The 14,280-nt window shown below is 52.1% G+C and overlaps 1 protein-coding gene across 1 annotated transcript; it reads right to left on the bottom strand.

Annotated features, from left to right (window-relative positions):
- Positions 1-2,854: 2,854 nt before the first annotated feature.
- Positions 2,855-13,814, bottom strand: CCSAP (centriole, cilia and spindle associated protein). Its single transcript, XM_016196056.2, has 3 exons — positions 13,371-13,814; positions 5,825-6,093; positions 2,855-3,942 (listed from the first exon to the last, which is right to left on the bottom strand). The coding sequence occupies exons 1-3, from the start codon at positions 13,759-13,761 to the stop codon at positions 3,766-3,768; spliced, it is 837 nt and encodes a 278-aa protein (XP_016051542.2). The 5' UTR covers positions 13,762-13,814; the 3' UTR covers positions 2,855-3,765.
- Between the last annotated feature and the right edge of the window lie 466 nt (positions 13,815-14,280).

The raw sequence follows: 14,280 nt of genomic DNA, 5'->3' as shown, positions 1-14,280 counted from the left end.
CGTAGCCGCGTTTCCCCGATGCCAGCCCCCCAGGAGTCACTGCGACCGCACATCTTCTCCGACGCCGACGTACTGATCCCAAGTGATGCCCACAAAAGAGAAGTTCCAGCCTGTAATATTAACTGAGTTTATTCACATTTTTTCCAAGTAACTGTGATACTAAATATAAGCAAAAAGCAATACACAGATCTTACAAAACACAACCCCAAACCCCCACTGCCCGAGCTTTGGGATTGTAAGTGCCCAGACTTTTTGCTTCGGAATCTCGGCGAACGCAGGCCTCACAAGGACCTCAGGACACGGGGAATTCTGCTGATTATTTTTCTTAAATCCAAAAGGAAGCTTCTGAAGTCTTCCTTCAGGTGTCTTGCCTTTCAAAATGGAAATAAGTACTGAAGGAGCCGCTGTTTCCCATCTCACAGGAGCAGGCTTGAAGGGGGCAGATCTGGGCCTAAGTCCAGACGTAGCTCCTTGCACAGAATTTGGTACTAAGCGTACGTTACACTGAATAACCCCGACTCCTCCTAGTGTACAAAATCCATTTCAAATGCAAACATTTTGAAATGGGTCGTATTTTTAGGCGTTAGCAGTTTGATAACCAACACAGAATCAGGCTTTATAAATATTAGCACCATTTTAACGAATCCAGTGAAATGTAAAATTACCCTCTAAACAAGTTTTTATCGAAGCAGTCAACGAGAAAAGGTTTTATTTCTAGGATACGCTTCACCTCACTCCCTCTTTGTCAATAATACTTCCGAACATTTTAAATATCAGGCACTGTAACGTTCCGCGTATAAAGTTTATGCCCAGGACAGCATTACCCATTTAAAGGAGGGACAACGCTAGAGTTATTTTTTTTAAAAACCAGCAAACTGTGCAGTTTCTGTTTTGGATGTTATGATTTCCAATAACCTGAACAGCCGCCATTCTTCCGTGTCATTCAGCTGAGTTTCCTGGCATAAAAATGACAAAGCTGTCACATATAAAGCGGCATAAACAAGTGCCTGCCTCCTCAAGATGAGCAGTTAAGATCAACTATACCCTCTCGTGCCTTTAGTAAACTTTAAAAATGTTGATGTGCTTAGAAATTTTCCGGGAAGGGGTGGTATACATTAACCAGAGGCACCACGTAAGAGCAGGGGTTTAGGTTTAAAAATACGTATAAAAAGCATTCATTCCAACTTACTGGTCTTCCACGTGGGCCCAGCAGAGCGAAATGCTGCTCAGGAGCCTGTTGCTTCCCTCAGTGAAAGCCGCACAGGAACTGGGCAGGTTGTTCTAATTAAGAGCTTCAAACCAGCATTTTGAAAAGAGTCTGTACAGCAATGACTTTATTCCGTATTTTAAATATCACTGGATTCTCAGAGCAATTTTAAACCATCTCACTGTCTTGCAAGTTGTCCCAGAATTAAAAACATGATTAACACATGAATCTCTAGACCATCAAACTGTTACAACTTAAACAAATTCATAGGCTCAAAAGTTAACTTTCACCCCTACAGAGAAAGGAAGGAACCCAAACCTACCGACTTAGACACAGGGAAGGGGACCCCCGATTAATTCATGATTTCTTCACTGCTCCTGCATGTTACAAGTACTTTAAAAACCATGTTCACTTGTCCTTTATTTAAAAAGGGGGGAAAGGCCAATATTGCCTTCTCGGTTTCCCAGACCTCCACCTGGGGGTCTCTAAATAGGGGCCTGTTTTCCAAAGGCGGGGGTGCGGCTGGTTCGAGCCTGGAGGCAACCGGGTCCCTAAGGCGGCCGTCAGGGCCGGGCCTGCACTACCCCAGGCTCTCCTCCTGCGATTGTCAGATGCAACATGAGCTGGAAGTGGTTCGAAAGGACTGTTCACAATCAGCCACACCACCCAATGACCACATTAATTTCCTCTCTCGGGTACTTGCAATGTTTAAGGACTTAACAACAGCAAAAGTCACCGGAATTACTGGTGAGGTGGTTCGGGACAACGCACAGGACTTCCTCTTATTAAATACACATCTCAGTGATTAGGAGGAGAGCTCTTTCTCTAAAATAAGTCACCTCAAAACAATGCAAAATATTTAAAAAGTCTGTTTTTAAAAAGCTCATGATTCTTCAGTATGAATCTTCAAAGCTTGATCCAGTTGTAAGTGGACGTTATGTGAAGACTTTATGTGGAATAAAACAGTTGTGTCCTAAAAAGTGACCATACTTATTTAAGGGAAAAAATAAACAAAAAAAAGCCCTGCCTGCGTGGCTCAGTGGTGGAGCATCAGCCTAGGATCCAGGAGGTCGCGGTTCGATTACAGGTCAGGGCACATGCCCGGGTTGGGGCTTGATCCCCAGTGTCGGAGGCAACTGATCAAAGACTCATCATTGATGTCTCTCTCTCCCTCTCCCTTCCTCTCTCTGAAATCAATAAAGATATATTTAAAAAAAAAGTGACTACTTCAAAGACCCAGAGTACAACCATCAAGGAAACGCTCCCGCCCCCGCCCACGGCCAGCTCTTCATTCCCGCCCCTCAGGGCCAAGTTCCCTCGCGCAGAATCCAGCGCTCCTCCCTCCTGTGGGTTCCCGGCTCCTCTGGGTGGAAACTGGTGTTTCCTGAAACCACGTTTTCTGCCCCAAAAGCAAGTGGACCCAGAGGAGTTCTTCATCCGTGCGCATCCTTACTTGGCACCTGCACACAACCGTCTCTCGCACCAGGCCCCACATCAGGCCCACGGGCCGGGGCTGCATCCCAGCGAGAAGTCTGCGAATGTCCGTCACCAAGGCTTTGCTACCGGGGAGTCTGCGGGGCATCAGCAGAGAAGGGAGGGGAGGGTGGGAGACTCTAACGGGCCTCGGACTGTCCCCCCCCCCCCCCCCCCCCCGTGAGCAGGCAAGACAGTCCCAGTTCCATTCAATGGCATTTCAGCAAGTTCTGATTGTCACTGCCGACCGCGACAGGAGACAAACAGCAGCCCGTGACCGAGTCCTCCTCATGTGCTCTTAAGAAAAATCTCACCGTGAAAAGCAAAGCGACACGACCGTCTTTCACTCAAAGGAAATGTCCCTCCTCCTCGGAACACTGCACGGGCGCTTTTTATTGGAATGCACTTGAACGGTTTAAACTATTAAATAAGTGCCTAGATGATGATTTTTAAAGACAAAGGATGACCCTCACCCAGCCTGGGTAACTCTTAAATATCACAGTCTGCACGAAGGGCTGGGCTGAGATGCAGTTAAGCTCAACTGTTCAGAAGCTACCGGAGCTCTAGCTTCACTACACGGCACCTCGGTCGGCGCTGAAACCCACGGGCCACTCGAGACTCTCTCACGAAACGACGCACAGCGGAAAGGAGTCTTATGCTGAGGCTGGAGTGACCTTCCTGGCTGTGGAATCTGGAAAGTTCTTCGGGACAGAAGTAGGCTCGGCCTACACGTATGGAAGGAAAATACTGAACGTTAAGCATCTGCAGCCGTTTAAAGGCATTTGGTGTCGGTGTCTTAAAAGACTAAGATGCTCTCAGACAAAAGCCCTGACAAGAATATCAAAGGCTGAGGGAGTCCTCTTTATAAAACAAGCAAACGCCTATGGCTTCCCCGTGACCCTGCCGCTGCGGCAGGTGCCCGGGATCATCGAGGGAGAACCATCTTTCGGGCCTTCCCTTAGAAGAACGCGCAGTCAGATGGTTTCCTAAACCTGCGTCCAGCCCCTCTGGGTGCTGTCCTGCCGGACGGTCCCCTTTGATTTTCACCCGCACTTCTCCACGGAGCCCGCCAGGCGGCCGGTGCCTCACGCGCGGGCCGAGTAGCAGCGCATGTACTCCGTGACCCAGGGGCTCTCCGCGGGGCCCGGCCTGAGCCTCCTGCCCTTCTCCGCCTCCGCCGAGTGCGCCCGCTGCCGCTGAGCAACCAGTCTCCTCTTTTCCACCTGCCTCCTGTTCTTGGCTCGTAAGGCCGATTCGTGAATCTGCGGGGAGGGCGGAAACAAAAGCAGAATGACTTCAGTGGCTTCTGAGCTGGTTTGCGAGGACATCTGCAATGAGGCCGGCCGGGTCACCTGGGGCGCAGCGAGCCCAGCCCTTCGTTCCCAGTTCTCCTGCTCACAGAGGCTGCTCCGGAGAGCCACTGCCTCTGGGTCCTGCGGTAGCCACGGTCAGCGAGAGAGAAACCAGGCCCCCGAAAATGCCCACTGGGCTAAACCTCAGCTGTAAATGGTAAGCAACTCATCTGCATGTGTCTCTAGAAATTGGCTCCGGAAAATTTTTGGATCTGGTTGGCATTAAGCATGGATACGTATCCCATTAAAGGACTTTAAATGTTTTATAGCAAAATAGATAGATAAATGATAGATAAAAATCTTGCCCTGGCCAGTGTGGCTCAGTTGGCTGGGGTTGTCCTATGCACAGAGAGGTCGCTGGGTGGACTCCCAGTCTGGGCACGTATCCAGGCTGTGGGCTCGACCCCCAGCAGGAGGCAGCTGATCAGTGTTACTCTCTCTCCCTCTCCCTTCCTCTCTCTAAAAATATATTTTAACATATATATTTTTTAATCATACGAGATTTTACCACCTCAAACATTTTAGAGCATAGATAAACCCCAGGGTTAAGCTTAACAGGGTTTATCTATAGTATAAAATAGGTCTTTTGTTAAACCACAGCTTTGCTGTCTCAAATATCACTCCAACTAACACCATCTGCTGGGGCCGCCCAGTGAAACTGTGATCGTGGTTTTTAATCAGAATCCAAACAGTCTGCACTTTCTGCTCTGCATTCATTCTTTGCTTTAGGCTAGAGCAGGGGTGGGGAACCTTTCTTCTGCCAAGGGCCATTTTGATATTTATAACAACATTCGAGGGCTGTACAAAATTATCAACTTAAAAACTAGCTATGAAAAAAAGCTCCTAGATTTACTGAATTTCGAGTCCTGCCTGGGGTTGCCTTGGCAGGGCCAGGCCAAATGATTTCGCCGGCCATACATTCCCCACCCCTGGGCTGTAGTAATAACAGTAACACTAACACGAGTAATTGTTTTGTGGCTCTACCCGCAAGGACCCTCCCGTCTGACGTTCTCGGGACGTTGAACAGAGACAAGCAAGGCCTCAGTTAGAGGAAACACACTGTTTCCCAGTGTGTCTGAGCAGGGGAAACACCATCGTTCGAATTTAATCCAAAGAGCAAAGGGCGTCTATGGCCGACGGCCAGAGCTACAGGGAAAGCGACCTAACGGACAAACCAGTGACAAAGGAACCGAGGAAACCCCAGTCGGCAAAGCCGAGGGGACTGGAAACCTCTCCAGACGCCCCTGGCAAATCTGGATGGGCAGCCGCCAGCCCTGGTGTGCGCTTTGTCCACACCTCCTGGCCCCCCAGGAACTGCAGAACCCAGACTCCACCAGGCTCAGTGCGGTCGGTAAACCGGGTCAGGCCCCGGGACCTCCTGCAAAATCCCTCATCTCCAGGCAGCCAGCAGCCAGCACCCTCCTGTTTGCTACTCAGCTGCCCAGCTCTCACTTTCCCTGGCACCACACCATCTCCTAAGGTCTGCCATGACCCCAGCGCATCCCAGGGACCACGGGGTGTGACACCCAATGACGGGACTGCAGCCCCGGCCCACCCCCCGAAGAAGCAGAGAAGGGGCTGAACGCACACGCAGACACACGCACACACACGCAGACACACACACACACACACGCAGACACACGCACACGCGCGCGCACACACGCAGACACGCACACACGCGCACATACTCGCAGACACGCACACACGCGCACACACGCAGACACGCACACACGCGCAGACACGCACACATGCAGACACGCACACACACGCACACACACACCCCTGCACACACCTCGTGCACGGGAGCAGAAGCGCAGACGTTGTGAGTTTTCTGGCTTCCTGTGTCCGTCTGTCTCTCCCCCCACCCATACAGAGCAAACGGATGCTTCTTTTCTCGTATTTTGCTTGAGGACCTCGGAGGACTTCTCCCCGCCTTCCGGCTTCCTCTGGCAAACAAGGCGCTGGGCTGCTGTCGAGGTTTGACGCCGCCCGGCAGTCCTTCGGCCTCTGTTGTTCCGATCTCTTGTTCGGGTTTTTCTTTTCCGTCTTTTACTGGCAGTTCTTTTTTAAAAAAGAGACAAAACAAGACAAAAATGCTTTAAAGTCAGGTCTACACAGAATTCCTTTAAATACCTGGGTCCCAGAATACGTTACGCTTAATCGAGGCACTAACATTCTCACTTCTAGTCCAATGCACGAGCCTCACTGAAAGCAGAAACGCAGGAACGGGCCAGTACGATCATTTTCTGACAGTCTACCCCATTTTTAAATCAAGAGCAAATACAGCAAGGCCAAGCCAAGCCCATCCAAAAGCACCTACTGTCACTCACACTCTGAGATTCAATATTAAAAGAGCTCTCTGGGGCCTAACGGCTTTTTCCAAACTCCCAAGAGAGACCTACGGTCTCCACGCCTGGCTTCAGGGGAGATCTGGATTTGTGGGAACCACCCAGCAGCTGCCCGAGGTTAGTGTTTAAGTTACTCGACTCAAGTTCCAGGATCCCATTACACCTGATGTCCCCAAATTATGGGAAATGCTCCGTAAGGCTCTTACACGCTCCTTGTAAGACACGGCGGGTGACCTCAGTTTGAAGGGCCCCAGTCACAACAGGGTGCGGTTTCCACAGCTGCTCGCCAGGCACACGGCCTCGCATCCCAGGGTGAGGCTCTAGAGACGAGAGCCCGAGTTTTCAGGGGGGCTTCCCTTCCGCTTGCAACAGAAATGCCTCGGTGACAACCAAGAGAGGGCCCAGCAGCGCCGGGCGAGCCTCACAGGTGATCGGGGAAAGAAGACGGGATGCGGACACTGGGGGGCAAACTACAGCCCCCGCAGGGGGTGGGCGTGGGTGCCCTGGCAGCCCGCAAAGGCTGCGAAAGGGGTGCTTGGCGCCTCGGGTGTGAGATGCCCCTGGAACCACCAAGCAGGCGGCAGCTGGGCCCTCAGCCAGGGGCTCTAGAGGGCAGCTGGCGCTGGAGCGGAGGCTGGGAGCCCGCCGGCGGGCGCCGAGGCTCAGATGGGGACCAGGTCGCCCCGAAGAAGGGCAGAGTCGGGGACAGGAGAGAGGCGGGCCCTGGGGACATCAGTCACGGAACAGGCGGGCAATGGCAGAAGCGTCCAGCCAGGAGGGGGACAGAAAGAAGAGCTAGAAAGTAGGAAGGGTAACGGGGGGGGGGGAGCAGTTCATTAACAGTGAATGCCAAGGAGAAGGCGGCAGGGTGGGCACTCGGGCTCGCGCTGGGCAGCCAGGCGGCTCACGGGGCACACGGGGGAAGGGGCATGGGGGGGGCAGAGCCCAGCGGGCTGCCAAGCGAACGGGATGGAGACCCCCCTCCGGTAACGGTGGGCCGCCGGACCAGCCCTCCCACCGCGGATAACTACAGGGTGCCATGAAAAACCAAGTGTCCGCCAAACGCAGGAAACTAAAGCCTCTGGGGACCATAGGCCTCAAATTATTCCTACAAGGAGCTTTTATTTTTGTTGTTGTTAACCCTCACCTGAGGATATTTTTCCACTGAATTTTAGAGAGAGTGGAAATGAGGGAGGAAGGGGGAGGGAGAGAAATATCGATGTGAGAGAGACACATCCGATGGTTGCCTCCTGCACATGCCCCAACCAGGGCCAGGGATCGAACCTGCAACCCAGGTATGTGCCCCTGATGGGGAATCGAACCCGAGACCCTTTGGTCTGTGGCCCGACGCTCTAACCACTGAACCACACTGGCCAGGGCGTTCTTACAAATAATTTCTCAAACACCATCGTGTGTGTCCTACAAGAGGACCAGGCACACAAGGGGAGGAGACAACAGGAAGGACCAGCAGGAGCAACAGACTCGAGACATGGAATTATCATTTACAGACCATGAGATAACTGTGTTGACCCCTCTGTGCTTAAAGAGAAAACACAAGCTCAAAAATACCTGCAACAGCAGGAAACAAAAGACAGAAGACAAAAGAGACAGAACTTACCATTACAACATTAATACTTATAAAACTATCGACATAGTGCCTGGGACAAGATACGTGCGTATGTTTCAAAATTCTATTCAAAAGAATGAAGTTTAAAATAAAGACATTTTCAGACAGACAAAAGCAGTGTCCACCACGGTTATGGCGGAAACGATAACACCCCTTCTCGGTAAGCAATAGACCACTCAAACAAATATAAATTCGGTCTTCATTTAGGACTGTGCTGTCCAGTATAAAAGCTACAAACCACATGTGGCTGTTAAACATAAGTTTAAATTAATTAAAATTAAATAAAAGTAAAGATTCAGTATCTCAGTTGCACCAGTCAGCGTTCAAGTGCTCAGTAATCCCGTGTGGCTAGTGGCTGCCTTGTTGGATGGTGGAAATAGAGGACGTGTCCATCCGCACAGAAATTTTTGTTCAGCAGTCTGATTTTTTAAAGTATCTGAACAATAGAATTTAACACATTTGACCTAATGGATGTAGGTAGGTAGGTAGATAGACAGACGGACAGACAGATAAAACAGTTCACCCAACAACTGCAGAATATACCATCTTTTCATGCACAAACACTTAAAAAAAATTTACATATCCAAGACCATAAAACAAATCTTAGTGAATTTACAAAACTGAAATCATATAGAATGCATTCTCTAATTATAGTGTAAAACAAATCATATGGTTGCACAAAACGTGAATACACTCAATGCCACAGAACTGTACACTTAAAAATGATTAAAACGGTAAATTGTATTATGTATCTTTTACCACAATTTTTTAAAATTAAAAAAAAGAGTAGTCGTGATGGTGAGCATTCCTTTCTTAATCCTGACCTTATTAGAAATATTTCTAAATTTCCCTCATTAAGCTCAATGTTAGTAGTAGATTTTTGGTATTTGGGCTGTTTCTAAAAGATAAGCATGTTTCCGTATTTGTATATTATACATAGTTAAACTTTATAAATTTTTTCTGTATTTAAAAAGTCATAATGAAAATTAGAAAATGTGCTTAACTGAATAAAGACACTATGTAATAAAACTTGCATGATACAGCTAAAGCAGTAATCAGAGGGAAATTTATAGCCTTAAAATCAATACTATATCAAAAAAGAAAGGCAGGGCAAAAAAAAAAAAAATCAATGATCAGCATCCATCTTAAAAAGTCAGAAAAATAAGCTCAAAGAAAATTAAGGGAAAAAAGATCATGAATTAATGAAAACATAATAAACAAAGAAGACCAAATATGAGCCAGAGATTGACCCCATAAAAGAAGCCATAGGCACTGAGTCCCCAGGAGCTGAGCAGGGCTACTGAGGACAGGACACTGTGGACATCACTCACTCATAGGGTCACCAGGAGTCAGAGCAGACTCAACATCACGTAACACACATAATAAAGAAAACCTACATAACCAACAGTTAGTTTGGGAAAAAACTAATAGAATTCACAAACTTCAGGGAAAATATAAATAACAAAGAAAATGTAATCAGAATGGACTACATGGCTCACCTACAAATACTATTTACACAGCCATGGAAACTCAAACACAGAACAATGCTGTAAAAGTAGTCTTATAGTTCACATTGTGGGACAAAACAGGCCTGGGGGTGGGATGGCAGAACTATGATCTCGGGCTAAATCATCTCCCACATGGGGAGTCAATATATAATATAAAAAAATTTAAAAGCCAACAATTAAGTCTAAATGGGAGGAGGGTGCCCAATGCTGAACAAGAAGCTAAAAGGAGCTGGAAGGAGCGCCCCAGGGGCGCGGTGGCAAGTGGGTCAGGAGGACTTCTTTTTATTTTCAATGGTTTTTTAAATCACACATAGGTATAAATTTGCTAAGTTAAAATAAATTTTAATTTTGAAAGAAATGTAAATACGAAGAAAGCAAATGAGACAGTCTAGACTGCTCTTCAGAACATGTTGGCTGTGGGAGGAAAGGAATCCACAGTTAACAAGCACCCCACCCACACCCCACCCCACCCAGGGAACCCCATGCAGCCTGTCAATGCCCATCTCTTAACTAGAACAAGCCGCCAACAATCAACGGACATGAGAAAACTCCCCAACGTGAAATACAGGATTATAGGGAGAGGGGTGGGGAAACAGAGACTATGCTGAAGAAACACGCAGAGAGAAGAAAGTGAATGAAAAAGCTCCTAGTAATATTCTCAGGATAAGAGAAGATGCTGTATCCGTGCCTCAGGAACAGAATTCTGTTTTTAAGGAAAGAGGAAGGGGCCTGGCCAGGGTGGCTCAGCTGGTTGGAGCTTCATCTCGCGTCACACACCAAAAGGTTTCACGCCCGAGTCCCGGTGGGGTGAGTACAGGAGGCGACCGGCTGATGTTTCTCTCTCTCTCTCTCAAATCAATAAAAACATATCCTTGCATGAGGATTAATTTTTTAAAAAAAAAGAGGGAGAAAGGCCCAGAAAACAATTCCAAGAGCTCTTAATAAACAGCAGCCCACAAATGAAAATGTAGCAGGAGAGTTGGAAGATACGATTGAGAATATTGCCCAGAAACATGGAAGACGACAGATGGAAAGTGGGAGCGGGGTGGGGGTAGAAAAATTAAAGAATAAATTCATGAAGTCTAACATCCAATTAAGGGGTTCAGGGAGGGGCGGGGGAGAGAGAAACAATTCAAGGAAAGTTCCCAGAATTACAAGACATTAGCTCAACGGCGAGGACCCACCGAGCACGCTGGAGGAAAACAGATCTAGAGCAAGGAAAAGTTTCAGAACACAAAAGACAAAGACAAGAGGCTCCCCGGCTCCCAGGAGGGGAAGGTGTTATCTGCAAAGCATCAAGAATGAGAGTGACACGAAACTGCGATGGCGACATCAGACGTTGCAACACAATCCGGCGATGCCTCCCGATTTTGAGACAATTACTTCCAACCTAGAATTCCGGGCCCAGCCACGGCCTCACTGAATTGCGGGGGTAGAATAAAGCTCTCTTTTGGCAAGGCAAGGTCTCAAGAAAATCAACCCCTCACGACACCCGTGCTCAGGCGGCTACTGGAAGATAAGCTCCACCAGGAGGCGCTAAACCAAGAAAGAAGAGCACCCGAAAGCCACCCAACAGAGGCTCCTACCCAAGAAAGAAGCCAAGGAGTCCCAGGGTGGTGGCCAAGGGCCCTCCCAAGACACAGCCAGGCACCAGCTGCCAAGAGCAGCCACCAGGCCAGATGGAAGTAGGTCAGAGGCCCTGGGAGGGATGTCTTAAGATGTCTAGAGTGATAGTGAACCTGACGTGCGGGCTGCTCTGTGAAAGAAAAGGGAAGAAAGAAAGGGGAATGATAGCAAACAATGTAGCGCAGCTCTGACCCGCATTTGCACCGGCACAGCGCTGTGGACACTCATTGTGAAGCCAACAAACCCCATGACGCCTGTACCTGGCGGGTGTGGGGATGGGCCGTGTGCATGGGCTAGGACAGGGGTAGGAGGGGAGCCAAGAGAGACTGTTAAACACGTAAAACACTCAAGGCATGTCAGTGAAAGCAATGTCACACGGAGTAATAGAAATAACCACCAAAGGAAAAGCCGGGGGAGCCGTAAGTGGTCGCCCGAGGAACAGCACAATGGGGGGGGGGTGGCGGGCGCTGCTCTTTGTCATAAGCCCTACAGACCTGTATGATTCTACCTGTGCCTGTGGCTTCAGTAAAAACAAGAATTAAATGTTTGCATTTTGCAGAAATTCAAGAGTGCTCTACATTCTGGTTTATAAAACCATCCACTTAAAAACCAGGATTTCCAGTCGCACCAGACACAGGCATCCACGGGAGCTGTGACAGGCAGGAGCAAAGCGAGTGGGAGTCCTGAAAGCAGGGATCCTCCTGCCTCCTCCCTGGCGCTTAACCCAGACATACCGGCAGAAACCACTGACCTAAGCCACTGGGAAGAGTCGGTGTCTCTAAGGAAACCAAACTGAACCATGAACTCAGGCAAACGCAGGCTCCATCCATACGACAACGCTACCTAAAAACTGTCTTTTCATACCCAGGAAAATAATTGGCAGCTCTTTGCAACGCATGCAAGGGAAGAGAGTCGGGGAGAGAGAAAAGCCCATTCGGCCTGATAGAGCGCATCTCTTCACTGAAGGGTAGATCAGTGCCCACAGGAATAAACTGGAAGGCATGTCCCCTACCCCCTCCGCCCTCTGATATCCGAATTTCTAGCACAGGTCACTGTTATCTGGCTTCCAGATGGTCCCGAATCTGTGGGGATCCACAGGTAACATGAGGATGGAGAGGCAGCTGGACCACACGTGCCCGAGGCCGTGTGACAAGAGCAAAGTCGCCGGGCTCGTGGGCAGATTTCCTCCCCTCCTCGGCCTCGAGGAGTCTGACAGTTTGACGAGCGCTCACAGCGTGGTGAGCAAACAAAACGCCACTGTTCGCGCCACTCTTCCACCGCCTCATCCATAAAATTGGGATAGAAATTATGGTTCCTACCTCTTACGAGTGTTCTGAGCCTTGAATGAGAAATTACATATCCTAAGGCAGTGCCTGGAAGTGTATTATGCTCTCGGGACATTTTAGTTACTTTTCTCACCAGGGCCTCTTTAAAATGGAGCGGCCCTCGCCAGGAGCCGCTGGTTACTGTAGCCGAGGCTTTGCACCTGGCCCTGAGCGCCAGCGAGCATCCGCCCCGCCTCCCGCTCCGAGTCCCCAACCCTGCAGCCCTCCGGGCAGGGAAGGAGGTGCAGGGCCGGGGCTGGGACGGCAGAGGCGCAGCACCCAAGGGCCACGCTCCGGCCGCTGCTGCCCCCGCGCGCCCCGGCCGCCGGAGGAAGCGCGCCTTTTGCGCAGCCGGTGCGAGGGGCGCGGAGGGGGCGCCGCGCGGGCGGGGCGCACGCCCGCCCCGCCCCAGGTACGCAGCTGTCCGCGTAAACAAATGCCCAGCGCGCCCGGGGCCAGCGCGGCGAGGGCCGGGGGCGCACAGGGGAGACGACAGCCCCATTCACAGCACAGAGAGCTGAGCTCGGCGGTTCTTGGCCTCTTGGGGACACGTCTGAGAAGCTGATGAAAGCTGGGCTCCTCTCATTAAAAAATGGGCGCTTAGAAATAAACACATGGGGGTTCGCCGGCTCCCCAAGGCCGCCTCGGCCCTCGGGAGAAGACCCAAACCTCGCCAAGGGCGCTTCAATGGAGTTGGCAGCTGGCTCAAGCCACCTGATTAGGGAAATAAAAGGGGGAGCGGGGGTGGGGCTGAGATCGTCTTCATTTAGGTCTAGGGGGGCCGATTCTCCGTCCAGAAAAACAAAACAGAGAAAGCGGCTGATCGCAGCGAGAAGCCGGCGGGGCGGTTGAGACGCCACGAGCACGTCAGTCCTCCGAGCAGCCCCCCTCCCGGGCCCGGTACCTGGCAGAGGCTCGTCCTTCGCGTCCCCGGCCTCCGCGTCCCGGGCCACCGAGTCCCTGGCCTTCGCGGCCTCCGCGGCCGGCTCCTCCGGGGACCCGCACGCCCGCGGTCCCGGCCCCTCCCTCACGGCGGGCTCCGCGGGCGGCGGCGGCGAGGCCGGGGCGCGGCGGGGCGCGGGGCTCCCGGCGGCCGACGACGCCGACGACCCCGAGTCGTCCGAGGAGCCCGCGGGGCCCCAGTCGTCCCAGAGCCAGGGCGCGTGCGCCTGCTCCAGCAGCCGGCGGCCCAGGCGGTAGTGCAGCAGCTCGCGGTAGCAGGGCGCGTACTCGTCCCAGCGCGGCTCGCGGTAGCGCTTCATGTACTCGCTCTTCACCCCGCTGCCCGGGGACATGGTGCCGCGCGCCGGGCGCAGCGCGCGCCGCTCCGCTCCGCGCCGCCGCCGGGGTCCCGGGACACGACACAGAGGCCGCCGAGCCCTCCGGCCGCTGGGCCCGCCGCGACGTTTAAATCCGGAGCCCCGCCCGGACGGGGCAGGCGGGGCGGGGGCGGGGCGCGGAGAGCCGGGGCGGGGCCGGGGGCGGGGCGTGAGAGGCTCGGTGAGGGCGGGGCCGGGGGCGGGGCGCGGAGAGGCGGGGCCGGGCCGGGGGCGGGGCGTGAGAGGCTCGGTGAGGGCGGGGCGCGGGGCCGGGGGCGGGGCGCGGGCGGGGGAGAGGGACGGGGCGCGGGTGGCGGGCCTCGGGAAAGGGCGGGGTCCTAGGGGCACCTGCCCGAGAGGCTTCTCTCCGAGGGACCCAGTCCTAAGAGCCGGGTGGGGTCGCAGGCGGGAGGGCGGGGCAGCCGGGGCTGCGGGGGTGGGGGTCACCTCGGAAGGCGGCCCCCGAGCTCGGAAGCCAGAGGCCGCGGGCCGCGC

Source organism: Miniopterus natalensis, chromosome 21 (genome assembly GCF_054644295.1).
Source record: "Miniopterus natalensis isolate mMinNat1 chromosome 21, mMinNat1.hap1, whole genome shotgun sequence".
Taxonomy (NCBI): domain Eukaryota; kingdom Metazoa; phylum Chordata; class Mammalia; order Chiroptera; family Miniopteridae; genus Miniopterus; species Miniopterus natalensis.
The sequence above is the reverse complement of the archived record's forward strand: the minus strand, read 5'-3'. Positions and strand labels throughout refer to the sequence as shown.

Bases quoted from the DNA above. Each gene is read 5' to 3' on its own strand.
- CCSAP (XM_016196056.2), bottom strand. From the start codon at position 13,761: ATGTCCCCGGGCAGCGGGGTGAAGAGCGAGTACATGAAGCGCTACCGC. The intron at 6,094-13,370 runs GTACCGGGCCCG...TTTTTAAAAAAG, and splicing joins GAAGGACGAGCCTCTGCCAG to AACTGCCAGTAAAAGACGGA. The intron at 3,943-5,824 runs GTGTGTGCAGGG...CCCTCCCCGCAG, and splicing joins CTTCTGCTCCCGTGCACGAG to ATTCACGAATCGGCCTTACG.